This window comes from Macrotis lagotis, chromosome 1 (assembly GCF_037893015.1).
Source record: "Macrotis lagotis isolate mMagLag1 chromosome 1, bilby.v1.9.chrom.fasta, whole genome shotgun sequence".
Classification (NCBI taxonomy): Eukaryota; Metazoa; Chordata; class Mammalia; order Peramelemorphia; family Peramelidae; genus Macrotis; species Macrotis lagotis.
In genome coordinates, this window is record NC_133658.1 from 58390239 (window position 1) to 58405096 (window position 14858).

A 14858-nucleotide genomic window follows, 5' to 3' on the forward strand; every position below is an offset into this window, starting at 1 on the left:
TTTAGAAATTTGAGGTATTTATTTCCTCCTACACAAAAGATTGCCCGATAGACTTTGGGACAGACGCTTGCAGGCAGATCAATGTGGACGCAGCTGAATCATATCCCCCCCATAAGTGCATCTTTTATGAATGGGACTTTATATAAATAGTTCTGTCTTTCCTAACCACCCCCATTAGCCTTCCCTAAATGCTTTCTAGCTCATTTCAAAAACAGTAGGACAAGCTTAGGCCCTTCTGTCCACTTCCTCTCTATAAACTGTCCTCATCTGTTTGGTTTGCCTTTCAAATCTTCACTCACATATTATTAGTCAAGTCAATGAGCATTGAAGTCTGTTACGCTAGATATGCTAGCTGTTGATTTAAATATTAGGAGAAAAGGAACCTTCACCCACATTTCAGGAGAGAGAAGCCCACAAGAAAAGAAATCTGCCTTAGTCACTTTTCATGCCTGTTCTTCTCTAAGGAGTGATTCATCCTGAGGCTAAGAACAGAATTCTTCTGTCTGGGATCAGGAAAAAGGTTCCTGGTAGTGGGAGAGTTGTTCTATCCAAGGGGGCTGATTCTAACAGGTACCCAACTTTCTTCCCAATAGCTGCTAGACATCCTTGGGGAAAGTTCTGATAGATATTCTACTAAACTATAAGATATAATCCCTCTCTTGCCCTATAGGGAAAAGCACTACTCCCCTGCCATCCATTTCCAACACTCACTAGGGTGTTCCAAATCACTGGAAGTTAAGGCAGATTCTAATCTAATTCTATTTCGGTTCTGCTTCTCTTTCCCCTCACTCTGGGGCCCCAACTCTTGTAGAGTCAATGGTATAGTGGGAAAGACATGGGATTTAGAGGTAATAAGAACTGCTCTCCAGTGGCTCTGAAATTTCACACCTGTGATACAGGGTAACCCACTTCACTCCAGGCCCTTAGTTTCTTCATCCGCCAAATGAGGACCATAATCTTGGCCCTGTCTCTCAAGAATACAGGAGCAAATGATGTAATGTTTGCACTTCAATCATGGGACTTCTTACTTTTTCTACTACTACTACTATGACTAACAATAATATTAGGAGAGAGAGGGGGAGGGAGAGAGAGAGAGACGGAGAGAGAGAGAGACGGAGAGAGAGAGAGACAGAGAGAGAGACAGAGAGAGAATGAGAATGAATGATGATGGGAGCTTCTGCTGCAAGTATCTGAACCCAAAGAGGTGTCATCATTGGACTTGAAGGGTCACTGATGAGAAGCAGAAGACTGACTTCGGCTCAGGGTCGGTCCTCTGCAGTCTCCCATTCAGGGGGAGAGGAGGGGATCAGAGGGGAGGGGGAGCTTTGGGCATATTTGTAGAGACTAAACAGAAGAAGAATCTTGAGACTGGAGACAAATGGAAGCTCTGATCTCAACTCTGGGAGAAGCTAAGGGTAAAGTTTGGGCCAAAGAGGGAGGAGAAAGTAACATGGTGGTGGGATGAATATGGGTGGCAGAGTGGGAAGAAACCTGGACTTGGCAGGAAGGCTTGGGTTTTAATCCTGCCTGGTGCTTGCTGTGACATAGGCAAACCCTTTAACCACTGAGCCTCAGTTTTCTCATTTGTGATATGGTAATAACAAAAGCAGCACCTACAGAGGGATGTTTTGAGGATCAATGCGAGTCTGTTTAAAGAAATAATGCAAACCTCTTGGTGCTATGTTAGCTATCATTCCATTGTGAATTACCTTTGTGTATGTATGAACAAATCACAAACTTGCCTTGCCTTTCCTTTCCTCTCTCTGAATGGGAGACTGCAGAAGACTGACCCTGACCAGAAGCCAGCCTTCTGCTCCTCACAAGTGAGCCTTCAACTCCACAGGTGACACCTCTTTGGGTCCAGGTATTTGCCTGGAGTCTGACTGAGCAGCTAGTCTGTGAAAACCACAAGGGCAGGGACTATGGCTTACCCTTCTTTGTATTCTATCCCAGCCAGTACATAGGATAGGATGGACACAGTTATTTCCTTCTGGCTCCAATATGAACTCTATGGTGCACATAGCTTGAGGCACAGGTGATATTGAGAGAGGCAACGCAATAGGATATTTTTTTAATTTTTTAATTTTAAATTTTAAATTTTTTTAATTTAATTTTTTACATATTTTAGGGGGGGGGTTGCAAGGCAGTGGGGTTAAGTGACTTGCCCAAGGTCAGCTAGGTAATTATTAAGTGTCTGAGACTGGATTTGAACTCAGGCCCTCTTGACTCCAAGGCAATACTCTATCTATTGTGCTACCTAGCTGGCCCCTAATTTCATTTTTTTTAAAATTAAGAGTCTCTTGGAAAACTCTTGGGCATCCACAAAGCATGTCCTATTTAATCTGCCTACTTCCTTTAGCTCTGACAGTGCTAAATGTTGAGTGGATCCAGGTCTAAAGCAGACATTAGAGTCCCAAGGAACTCAGTGTCTAAGAGGGCAAGGGGCAAGGAGCGGAGGAAGAGGAGGGTGTATCCGAGGCTCCTCTAGATCTTGGTGATGAAGAGCTAGCTAGCTGGGGCAAATGGGTTCTGGTTGCTGTCCTGGACTCCCTGGGGTTCCCCCTTCCCTCTCCTGCCTGACAGCAGATGACTGGTATATCTGGAAGGGGGAAAGCAGTCTTCCCTGGAACAGAGAGTCCCTTCTTGATGCCTCAATCTTAAACTTCTGGGGTTGGGTGGAAGAGAGAGAAAGAAATGGGGGAGGTTCAAAGATGGAGACATAGAGGGAGAGAAGAGAAGGGGGGCAAGAGTGGCAGAGATTGTCAGGGAGAGAGGAAGAAAAAGGGAAAGAGAGAGAAGGGAGGAGGAAGAGAAAAGGAGAGGGAATGAGAGAGGGAAAGAGGGAAGGAGAGGGGAAAGGGGAGGAGAGGTAGAGGGAGAGAGAGAAGGGAGGAGAGGAGAGAGTGTTCTCACACATGCCTGGGTAGTGGGGGGGGGCTGGCTGGCAGAGGGAACGAGCACATCATTACTGCACAGGCCGCCCTTCTTCAGGCAGACCATCCATCTTCATATCACCAGACAGTGACATCTTGGAACACGTAGCAGATAAGATTTAAGCAGCCCGGTGCCAGGCTGTGCTGTGCCACTGGGAGAATCGCCTTCATCAGTCAAGTGTATTTACTAAACACGACCACAACAAACATTCAGCAAGCCGCTGATAGCTCCTCAAGACTTCATAATCTCTCCAGAAGATACATCGGTTATAATTAATTGAAAGAGATGGGACCCAGTGATTGGAATTTTTAATGAGGAACATCTGTTCACTCTCTGAGCACAGCATTGGGCCACCCCTACCATGCCCCAGACCCCCTTGCTCTCATGCCCTCTGTGAGCCCTCTGACCCCTTCCATAAGGTTTCTTCATGGGATAATGATCTCAATGCCCACGAAAGGTCAAGAAAGACCAAATGGGAGAGCAGCAAAGACTATGGAGGTGGGCTGGAAAAAAAGGAGATTCCCTTGATGTACCCTTCCAGAAGGCTAGGTCTTCCCTGAAAGGAGGGTGATCACTGAATATTTTATGGCTAGAATGGATGACAAAACTAATGCAGACTATTTCATTTAAGACAAGCAAACTGTTTTGACTTAATAAAAGATCTATATTTCCTGCCTTCTCAGTGGGCAGGAGGTGAAAAGGAGAGAATTTGGAACTAAAAAAGAAAAATTTAGAAAAAAATGCTTTAAAATCAAATAGTCCAACACAGTAGAATGGAGAGTTCTGGATTTGAACTCCAAAGAGCTAGGTTCCAATCCTGGATTAGCTAGATAATTATTAGCTGTATCACCTTGGACATGTCCCTTAGGTCTCCATGAGGTGATGGTCCTTTTGTCTACAAAATGATACTATTAAGTTTCTTCTAGCTCTGAATCTTAGTATCCTGAGCTATGATTCCAGGGAGCTGATAATGAAGTATACTACCCATCTCCCAAAGGGGAAGTGATGAACTCAGGTGTAAGAATTTCTTGGATATGGTCAATACAGAAATTTTTTTTTGGCCTGACAGTGTATTTATTAGAAGAATTTTTTTCCAGGGGCTAGGAGAAGGGAAGGAAAAGGAAAAATCAATCCTAGGGGGTCTCTAAAGCACAGTGGATGAGATTTGCCCACAGTGATAGGTAATAACAAGAGTCTGAATTTGAACCCAGACTTCAAATTTCAAATCCAGCTCTCTTCTCATTTTATAGAGAAGGGACGACAACTTTGAATAAAAGTCAGAGAGTCAAAGGCAGAATGAGAAGGAGCAGTATCCCTATCAATCCCAAGTCCAAAGATGATCTTGATCCAAAGAAAAGAAAGGTGCAGAGGTGACTTGAAATGATCCTTCTGTGGAGAGGAAATGGAACTGGGGAAGGGAGAAGGGGTTTCTGTTCAGAATACTTTGGTGGGTTGGCTGTTTTCCAACAGGCTTGGAGGAAAAGAGCAGGAAGAGAGGTGTGTGTGTGTGTGTGTGTGTGTGTGTGTGTGTGTGTGTGTGTGATAGGTTCATTTATTACCTGCCTTTATACTTCTAGGCAGCTCTGTTTTTCAGAGGATGCAGGTGCCTGAGGAACCTGAAGGATAAAGCCTTTTGAGAAATACCATAAACCAAACAGGTTACTCCAGTATCCCATCCAAGGCAAACAGGGAAGAAGACCCTGTGGAAATCCTGGCCTCTGTACTGGGCCCTCCTGCCTGCCTCCTTTAAAAAAAAACAAAAACATTCATCATACTTGTTTTTTTGAGCTCTGGGCTGGAAGCAAGGCTTCCTTTCCTTCTGGCCTGGGGTCTGAAGGGAGATGAAAGGGGAGGGGCTCAGAATCCATGGTGTGCCGGGCCCTGCCAAGGCAGGTAAACCCAGATTTGCTACTTGGCTCCAGGACTGTAGCTGGGGGCGAGATAAGGGCAAGCCAGAACCTTCTCCGTTATCTCTGATTAAAGATGCCAGACCCCTTGAAGGAGGGAGGGCTCTCCTCCAGCCACAGGGGCCATGTGTTCTAAACTCTCTGGCTGAACCAATAAGAGGAATCCCATTATCTCCTCTGTCGGCTCTGATTTGCAACAAATAATGGCTTGATTAATTAATAAGCAGGCCAAGCTGGATAGAACAGACCCAGGGATGACCTTGGTACCTCCACTCACAGGGGTGGGGGATGGTGGAGGACTTTGCTGGAGAAGAGAGAGAGAGAGAGGAACAGGATTCTCCTGGGCCCACAGAGCTTGCGCAGAAATTCTGAGGGGGAAAAAAAATCATCCTGTGGTTGGCTAGTTTTCAGAGCGGTGGCCCTGAAGGATGCGGGGGGCAGATGGTACCATCCGGGTCTCAGAGTTTCAAATAGAAGGAGCTAAAGAGGGTGGGGGTGGAAGACATGGTGGGGGTTGGGGAAACAAACAACATCACACATCACACACACACACAGACAATGAAAGAATAATTCTGTCCTCTCATCTCCCATCTGGAGACCAGCCAACTTCATAGAGGGCCAACAGTGAACTGGGTCAACAAAGCTTAGCAGGATGGAGAGGGCCTGTATGGGTGGGGGGGTGACAGCCCTAAGATCCCCACCAGAGACCAGTGGCACCACATACCCAAGGACCGGGGCTGGCAGCCCAAGAAGTTGCTGCCGCATCCAACCCTCCCCCATTCACTCCCTCCCCCAGACAGGCTGGTTTCAAAAGGTTCAGTGTCTTAACTGGGGGGTTGTGGGGGGGGAGCGCTGTTTGGACCCTTTCTAAAAAAGTCGCATCTGTGGGGGCTGCTATTTATTTATTTATTTTTGAGCAGCGGCTGGAAGTGCAGCTGCAATGATGAAAGAAGGGGAGGGGGAGGGGGGCCCCATTGGAGGGAGAGAAAAATCAGTCATTCCCTGGTGATTAGTGAATAATTTCCCCCAGTCAGAACGCAGGACATGCCCTATTAGGTTTAAAATAGACTAGTCTTCATTTAATCTGTCCCTCCACAGCCTTCCTATTACCTTGGAAATATCGGTAACCCCCACGAAGGGCCCTGGTGATGGATCGACTCCACCGATTCCCCACTTATTTCACCATCCAACGTCAGGGCCCCTTTAATGACTCATTCCCCATAACTTTATGAAGTTATTCTTCTTTGCTTCGTGCCTGCCTCTTCTTTTAACTGTGCCCCCCTTCCATTATTCCCCCTCCCCATCTTTTCTTCCCCCTCCCTGCAAAAGGATTAAATTCTCAATTGCGTCTTTGTGCTCGACTTGATGGGCCATACATCATCTATTAATCCAGTTCCCGAATCCTTATAGCTTTCCCTGGTGGCCTCAGTGTTTCATTAACCGCTGTGGTGGTAAATTGCTGGAAGCAGATATATCACGGCCCTTTCTCTGGGGTTACTAAATATTTCTGAGGCAGTAAGGACTCTCCGAGGAGAGCGATGGCGTGCGGTGCGTATGAGTCACCCAGCACTTCAGGCTCCATGAGGGGAATATTTATGAGCGCTCCTGGACCCGTGTGACTGAAGACAGCGGGTCCGGGCATCTGCTGAATTGGGGAGCAGGGAGGGAGAGCAGGGAGACAGATGTCCTCCATCCTCTGTGTCTGCAAAGGGACTCCCACGTCAGAGGAAGAACTGAGCAGGGACAAGGGGTGCTCAATCCCCCGCAGTGGGAGGCGAGAGCCAGGGCCAAGTCCCAGAAGGAGGGCAGGGAAATTGCAGCCCTCCATCTTCACTGCATATGGTAAAAAAGACAAGGCTCAGAGGACCGCACATAGAAACTGATGGAGAAGAGGGGAAATAAAAGAACAAACACAACTCCAAGGAAGCCACAGATCTCCCCCCACACCAGAGAAGGGAAAAAAGTATTTATTAAACCCCTACTATATACCAGACACTGTGGTACAAATATCTCATTTATGGAGTATTTCTTATTTGCCAGATACTGTGTAAGTAATAACATTTTAAAGTGCATTACAATTATGATCTCATTTGATTCACATAGCAACCACAGGAGATAAGAGCTATGAGCATCATCCTCATTTTACAGTTGAAGAAAACCGAGACTTGGAGTGACTGGGAGTGACTTGCTCAGGATCACAAAGCTGATAAATAGATATGAGACTGGATTTCAATGTTCTAACTCTAAAGGGAATTTGTCAAGTGACTAAAAAAGGAGTCACAGAATCACAAGTTTAGAGCTAGAAGGAATTTCTGGAAATTTAGATCAACCCACTTTGCAGATTAGCAAACTGAGGACTAAGGTGAGGGAAAAATGTAAACTCAGCTGCACAGCCAAATGAAAATTTAAGTTCTGAGCTTTCCATCTCCCAAAGCAGCAAGACCCTTTGCAATCTTCCCCAAAACCACTATAAGACAGTCCTCACTCAGATCTCTGAGCTTGGGATCTCTCCTAATCTGGAAAACGACACCCGTGTCACCTAGGGCTTTTGGGAGGACCAAGTGAGAGTATAAGTCCAAAGTCAGTGGTCAATGAAAAAGCACCAGAAACTAGTATGGGGACTACCCCCCCAATTCTTTTAAAATCTCAAATAAGGGACAGACAGAACATTTAAAAAAAAAAGATTCAAGATTTCTGGCAGATGCCATATCTCCTGAAATGAGACAGTCTTTTTATTTCTGCATTGTGACCTCACAAAGACTTTTTTTCTCTCCAAATGTTATTCCTAGAAGAGACTAATGAGATGATGACCATTAGCTCCATGGGAGCTGAGAATCAGTAGGTGATGATCATTGGTATCTTAGGAGCTAGGGATCAGGAGATGGTGACCTTTAGGAGCTGGGGGTCAGAAGATGGTGACCTTTGGTACCTTGGGAACTGGGGGTCAGAAGATGGTGACCACTGGCTCCTTGGGAACTGAGTCAGAGGGGTAATAGACCCAAGCAAAAGAAAAAAGCAAATGAGTAACTCCTAGTCTGCTGGAGAATTTAGGATTTGGGGGTCTTCCTCTAGATTCAGGGAGGGCTTGCTCCTCTCCCAAAAGGCAGCCCTTTCTCGAGACTGAAATCACCACCACCGAGTATCTGCAGTAAAACCTATCCAACCACCAGATGCTTTAAGCATGGACAGGTCCAGCAGCTTATTGATGCAGTATGCAGGGGAGATGTCTATGGAGAGTTTTAGGTTGGAATTTTGTGCATTACTTGAAGCAGTGAATTTTCTTCCTCCCTCAAACCCCTCCCCATTTCTCTTTGCGGTTTAATTAGTATTTCCAAGTAGTGTAATCCCTCCGGGAACAGTCATAAAAATCCAGGAGAGAATCACTGCTAACAATGGTTCTTAATTAGGAAGTGCTTCACTCCAGACTGCAGTATGTGTGTGTGTACACAAGGGTGGAGGGATATCTGTAGCAAGGGGAAGACTGAGGGGGGTGGAAGGATGAGTGCTGAGACCCATTTTGCAGACAGAGCAAGGCTGTGGGAATGGTTGGATGAAGCCCGGCCCTTGGTAGGGTGTGTTGGAGAGGACACTTCAGCAGTGACTGACTTTTTATCACAATTGTCATTTGAAGGCCACTGCGATAGGAAGCACTTGGGGAATCTCAACAAATGTATAGAACTAGTATTATGTGAGTTTGTCAGCTACTCTTTCTTTCCATCAGGTCTTGAAAAATTAGATAGTTTTCTCTTTGCAAAAAAATGGATTTGATCTGACCTCGAGGGAAGGCAAGCTGTCATTATCCCAAATATCTCGGATTCTGATCCTAGAACCAGCCATGTTCCCAAGTAGCTAGTATATAACCAAGAGAGATGTGTACATACATACACACACACACACACACACACACACTCACTCACTCACTCACTCCAACAAGAAAGCTGGAACATGGCCACTTTACCTGTCGGCTCTCACTTCTCCAAACTCCATTGACCGTTTTCGTTGGCGCAATGGTGACCACTGGGGGTGTGCTGGGGACGCTGTGGCCCCCTGGAGGAACAATGATGGGTCCCATGGGCACTCGCTTGGGTGTGCTAGCAGGAGAGCTGTGATTGGTAGCCGGAGAAGAGACTGGGGAAGACTCACTGCTTATTGAAGACCCTGTAAGAAAACAAAGAGTCTGAAGCAAGGGGTAGAAAAAACAACAAAATGGCATCATTGAGTTTAGGATGGATATATCAAGAAACCAAGGGTAAAGCATGGCTGCTGTCCATCTCAACAACAAAACTGATTAAAAGATTACAAAGCCTTCTACACAGATCTTTAACTTTCCTGCCTGAGATGAGTAGGACAGGGATGAGGGAAGGAGTTGTATTGGGCCAAAACAGCCTGGGACCAAGATCAGGCTCTGCCACTTTGGCTATTTAACCCTGGACCAGGCGACTTTACTTTCCTTATCTGTAAAATGAGAGGGAATGAGTAGAGTATTTCCAAAATCCCCTTCCAGGACTGAAGTTCTTCTGCTGATCCTCCTGAAATGGCATCTTATCTCTTTCACCTCTTGTAGGGATTGTTCTCCATAGCTCCCGAGATACCTTATGGTTCTAAAAATATGTACTCCTGAGCAATACTTTCATGGAGGTAGCTAGATCATGGGGCCTGGAATGAGGATGTCTCAAGTTCAAATCTGACCTTAGACTTTTGTAAGTTGCATGATCCTAGGCAAATTGCTTAACTCTGGGAAATTCAGTTTCTTCATCTGTAAAATGGGGTTAACAAGGGCACCTGTACCACATTGTGAAAATCAAAGAAAATAACTATACGTAAAGTGTTTTCAAGCTTTAAAATTTCCATTGTTCTTAATATTACAAAGAGGGTTCAACTCAGAGCAGTATTCAGGTCTTCCCCTAGTGTACTTGGGCATTTGCTTATAGTTGTTCAATACAGAGTAAAGGAAAAAAACCAAAGACACTGTAAGAAGAGCTCTGGACTCAGGAGGCAGATCTGGTTTCTAGTCCCAGCTCTACTAACAACTCATTTGGTGTCCTCAAAAGGCAAAGTCATCAGACTGCTTCAAGCCTCAGTTTCCTCATCTGTAGAACAAGAGGACTGGATTGATGGCTTTGAAGGACCCTGCTAGGACTAAATCTCTAATTCTAGGTCAGTACTCTGCCAGTCTATGAAACACTGTGTCCTGGAGGAGGAAAAAGGGATACTCGGATACTTATGAGATCAGGGAGAGTGGGGACAGTGATATATCATGAAAAGAAGAGCGGGAGAACCCAAAGTAGAATCCTGGCTCTGTAAAAGTGGGCTTGTACTCAATGATCCAAAATTCCATCTGACTGGAAGTCTTGTTTGCCTACACTGAAAGCCTATTGTTTGTATCTTGATGTCTTAGGTGCTGTAGGGTCTCCAAAGATGAACAACTAAGCAATGTAGGAAACTGTCAAAATAATCCATAACTCTTTGGCCAATAAGTAATCATTGACTATCTACAATATACAAATCTAAGCACTAAACAGAACAGAGAGCTTTGTAAACAAGGTCAGTTCAGGAAGGCTCCATTGGAAAAGGCAAGGCTTCACAGGGCCCTAAAAAATGAGGAGGCAAAGATGGCAAGGGAAGAAAGACCAAATGAAAATGGCCTTTTAATCTGGTTTCATGCAAGATGAGAACAAGTGGAGGAATTGGGGGAGGGAGCGGCCAAGGAAGGAAAACTTATTACAGCAATGCAGGTGAAGATAAGGTAAAATGCCAGAGGTTTTCAAAAGAAGAACTCACAGACCTTGGTGACTGATTAGCTGTGTGTGTTTGTGGGAGAGGGAATGGAGAGAAGTCGAAGATAATACTGCAATTTTGAGACTTGAGCTGACTTGGTGGTATGACAGAGAGAGATTGGAAAGTCAGGAGGGAGGAGGCAAGATGAGCAGTTTCATTTTAGATACTGTTGAGTTTGAAGTGACGGGGGCATTTGAGGGCAGACACCCAGCAGGCAGTTAGCTATACTAAGCTGAAATTCAGGGAAAGAGGGGGAATAGAGTTGGAGATTAAAGGGCCCATGGGCCATGGCCCATGGGGCCTACTACAGCTCCAGGGTTTCAAAGCCTCCAAAATCTATTAGCAGTTTATTTATTATTAAATATGCCCCTGTTCGGCTCAGGTAGCTTGGTCACACAGGAAACCAGTGATGGAAAATCCTTTGTGGGAGACACTGGGAGGTGGGGGCAGTATCTTTATTTGTGGCTTCTGGCACCTCCCCCAATTGAGCACTTACCCTTGCCCTCATGAAGTGCTATCTCCAAATCTGCACCACCATTGTACATAATGCCTTCATTACAGTTTTCTTTTTAAACATTCCTGCTTCTAATAAAGTGCTCTGGACAAAGTTTGAGGATTTGGGGGTGAAGTGTATGATAAGCTTGGGTGGCTGCCTCCAACCTTGTAGTAAATACATTTGGTGGGGTGGAACATCTATTTCAAGACTGAGCTTACAGGATTAAGGAATACTACGAATCATTCAAAAACTAAATATTTGTATCACTCTTGTTCAATTCCCAAGAATTCTGGAAAGATAATGTTCACTAAGGATAGCTTATTAGTCAGTGACAGAAAATCATCTTGTAAAGACTATTACAGTAAGAATCTTTCATAAGATTTCAGATTTTGTTAAGGTTCTCCAACTCCAAGCTTCAATCCTTCAACCCATCCTTTAGAAGGAAACTTGACTGAGGGGAAGCCATTCTCACAGAGACTCCTCGGTATTATAGAATTTTTGAGCTGGAAGAGGGCAAAACTCCACCAGCCAAGAAGAGGGTACCTGGTTCAATCAATACCTCAGCAGAAGGTTCCTTCACCTGCTTCGATATTTCTAGCAACAATGAGTTTACTATCCACATTTTAATCAGGATGGGTTTCAATCAAGCTCTTTTTCTAGGACTTCTCGGTTCAGTAAGAAAGCTGGGAAGAGATGGTGATTCAATAGGAAGGAACAACTGGGCTCAGGACTAAGGTGAAGACCAAGAGATTCAATTCTCCCAGGATAAGGACTGGAAAGTCACCTGGAGTGAACAGAGTCAGATTTCAATGGGGAAGCTGAAATAATGGGGTTAAAGAATCATGGGTGAAGCACAGAAGAGATCCGAAAAAGTCATTCCCCAAGAGATGAGTGGTCAGGCAGGTTTCAAAAGAAGACACACAAATTACTAACAACCACATGAAAGAATACAACAAGCCTTTAGAAAGAAAAATGCAAATTAAAACAACATCAGCAAAGATGCTACACGGAGAAAGAACTTTAAGAACATACTTGGTGAAGGTGTGGATTGGTCTGATTGTATTGGAAAACAATTTGGAATTATATCCAGTCACTAAATTGCATGTAACCTTTGAACCAGAAATACTGCTTCAAGGTACATGTGGGCAAAAAAGGTTAAGGCAGAGGGAAAGATTTATTTAAAAGATAAATAAAGGAGGCAGCTGAGTGGTCCTGGTGGATAGAGCTTTGGACCTGGAATCAAGAAAATCTGAATTCAATTCCAGCCTCACACATTTACTAGTTGGTTAAACTTGGGCAGCTCACTGACTGATGGTTTTTTAGAGATCCTTTTTAGGTCTAAATCTAAATCTGTACCTACACTTCCATAAAGGCTGCTTGGTAGTTCAGTAGATAGCATACCAGACTGAAGTCAGAAAAACTGGAGTTCAAATCTACCCTCAGATACTTGATAGCTGAAGTAAATAACCTCAGCCTGAGTTTCCTCATTTATAAAAAGGGAAATAACAATAGCATCTACCTCCCAGAGGGTGTGGGAAGGTAGAAAACACTTTATAAACTATCTATCTATATATCTATAGCTATACATCTATATGTATATAGAAATACATGTGTTTATTTGTGTACATAAATAACTATCTATCTATATATAAAATGTGTATATGTGTGTATAGCTTTCTTTAGGGTGAGGGGAGAGGGAAGAGAAAAAAAAATAAAAGTAGAAAATGCACAGCAGAGAACTAAAGAAAACCAACAAGGAAGCAAAGTTGGGCAGCTTTGAAAGTATAGCATTTATTATAAGTTTTCATGAAATGGAAATTTATGGTTTTATATTGGATCCTCTCTTATGTTCTGCAGCATAGATGACAATAATTTCTTCCTTTTTTTCTCATTTTTTATTTAAGGTTAAAATACATTTTAAAAGTTACCAAAGGGGGTGGCTAGGTGGCACAGTGGATAGAGCACCGGCCCTGAAGTCAGGAGTCCCTGAGTTCAAATCTGTCCTCAGACACTTAATAATTACCTAGTTGTGTGGCCTTGGGCAAGCCACTTAACCCCATTGCCTAGCAAAAACCTAAAAAAAAATAAAAATAAAAGTTACCAAAAAAAGAATAAGAAGAAAATTGGGGAAGACTTTTATGAACAGATGCAGAATGAAACAAACAGAATTCCAAGGATAATTATGCAATGATCACAGAACCATGAAGAAAAACAGTACAGAAAGACTTCAAAGCTAGAAGTCCCACAAACTCCACCTCCTTCAAGAAAGCTACATCATCTTCAGAAGTGGTCAAAGGTTGTTTTTGTTCAGAGGGAAGAAAGGTCTAAGAGGTTTGGGGGAGAAGTTCAGAAGCAGGAAAGGAAAGGAAACCAAAGCAGATTACCTGTCTAAAAAGAGTAGTTTGAGGGAGGTGAGGGGTAACGGTAACTAAGGAAGCCCAAAGATGACTACTGTTGCTTGCTGTGACTTCCATGTCCTACTGGCTTCCTGCTCCAATAACCTTGAATGATCTTGAACTGCTAATTCTTTCCTAGAGCTGACTCTTCCAATGACTTACTTTGTATTTCCTCTCTGCATGGTTGTCTATCATTGTCTATATATATATATATATATATATACAGTTTCCCCTAAGTAGACTCTAAGTTCCTTCAGGATAAAGGGAGGCTTTATTTTCTATTCTATCTCCAGGACCTGATGTGGCAGGCGTTCAACAAATACTTGAATTGAGTAGAAAGCCAAAAGATGCATTTAGCAATCCCTCCTCTTTCCTTCTTTCATTTCTCTTCAGGTACAAGGTAGGGGTCTCACCTCATTCTCTTTGAATTTGGCTCGAATAATCTTGACTTCCAAGGAAACTGGATGTGGGAACCACTGCCAACGCAGCATTTCCCAGTCTCTTAAGCCCTTAGGGGAGGTCTGGTGTTTAAAGGCCCTAGGCTTAGGCCTCAGCAAGGCTGAATTCCTCACACTTCATCCATTCAGCCCAGGAACCACAATAATTATGTAAGAAGGTCTTGTGGCTCCAATTTACTCCCTCTGTCTCTCCCCCAAAGTTACCAATCTCAGCCAAGCACCCATTACTTTCCCTTAAACCCACAGTTCATTTCCTCAGATGCCTTAGCTTGTTGTAAAACAAACTGGGACGGGCCTCAAGCAAGTAACAATCAGCCAAAGACAATGTTGGGGGGGGGGGTTGAACCTAGAGGCCCTGCCACTTTCCAACAACCACCCAAGTGAGGACAAAGAAAAGAATTGGGACACACTGACCTTGCCCTCAAGGAATGACAATGTAAATGGAGAAAGACAAGACATACACAAGGACAAAATGTCATAAAGCAAGAAACAAAAAAAATTACAAGAGAACAGTGTATACAGAACTCCCCTGTTATTGGCCAAATCCTAAAAAGGTCATCCAACTTCTGTCCTTAAGACGTATCCCTAAAGCTTGAAGTCCAGAGGCAATGGAGGAGCTGGGAAACCTTGGGGTGTTATCTCATAAGGGATTTGCTGTCATGTTCCTGCCAATGACTCCTATGGGAAAGATGCTCAGTCCCAAGATGGCAGAAAGGCCTAGTCATTTAACTAGCTGAGTGAATATAGGCATCAGTTTCTTTATCTGTAAAACTCCCAAGGTTCTATCTAAAGTCTCTGGTTGTGCCAATGGACTGGACACATACTCTCCTCTGAGGAACAGAAGCCTCTCTGAGGGCAAGGACTGTTTCATGTTTGGTTTTGGTTGCCT

At 44.1% G+C, this 14858-nt stretch overlaps 1 protein-coding gene across 10 annotated transcripts in view; it reads right to left on the reverse strand.

Moving 5' to 3' along the window:
* The window catches only part of GSE1 (Gse1 coiled-coil protein), a 613039-nt gene that overhangs the window by 38648 nt on the left and 559533 nt on the right, over nt 1–14858 (reverse strand). For all 10 annotated transcript variants that reach the window (XM_074201833.1, XM_074201842.1, XM_074201844.1 and 7 more), the window contains one exon: nt 8800–8999. In XM_074201833.1, coding sequence (XP_074057934.1) covers nt 8800–8999 — 200 coding nt within the window. The remainder of the gene's footprint in view (nt 1–8799; nt 9000–14858) is intronic.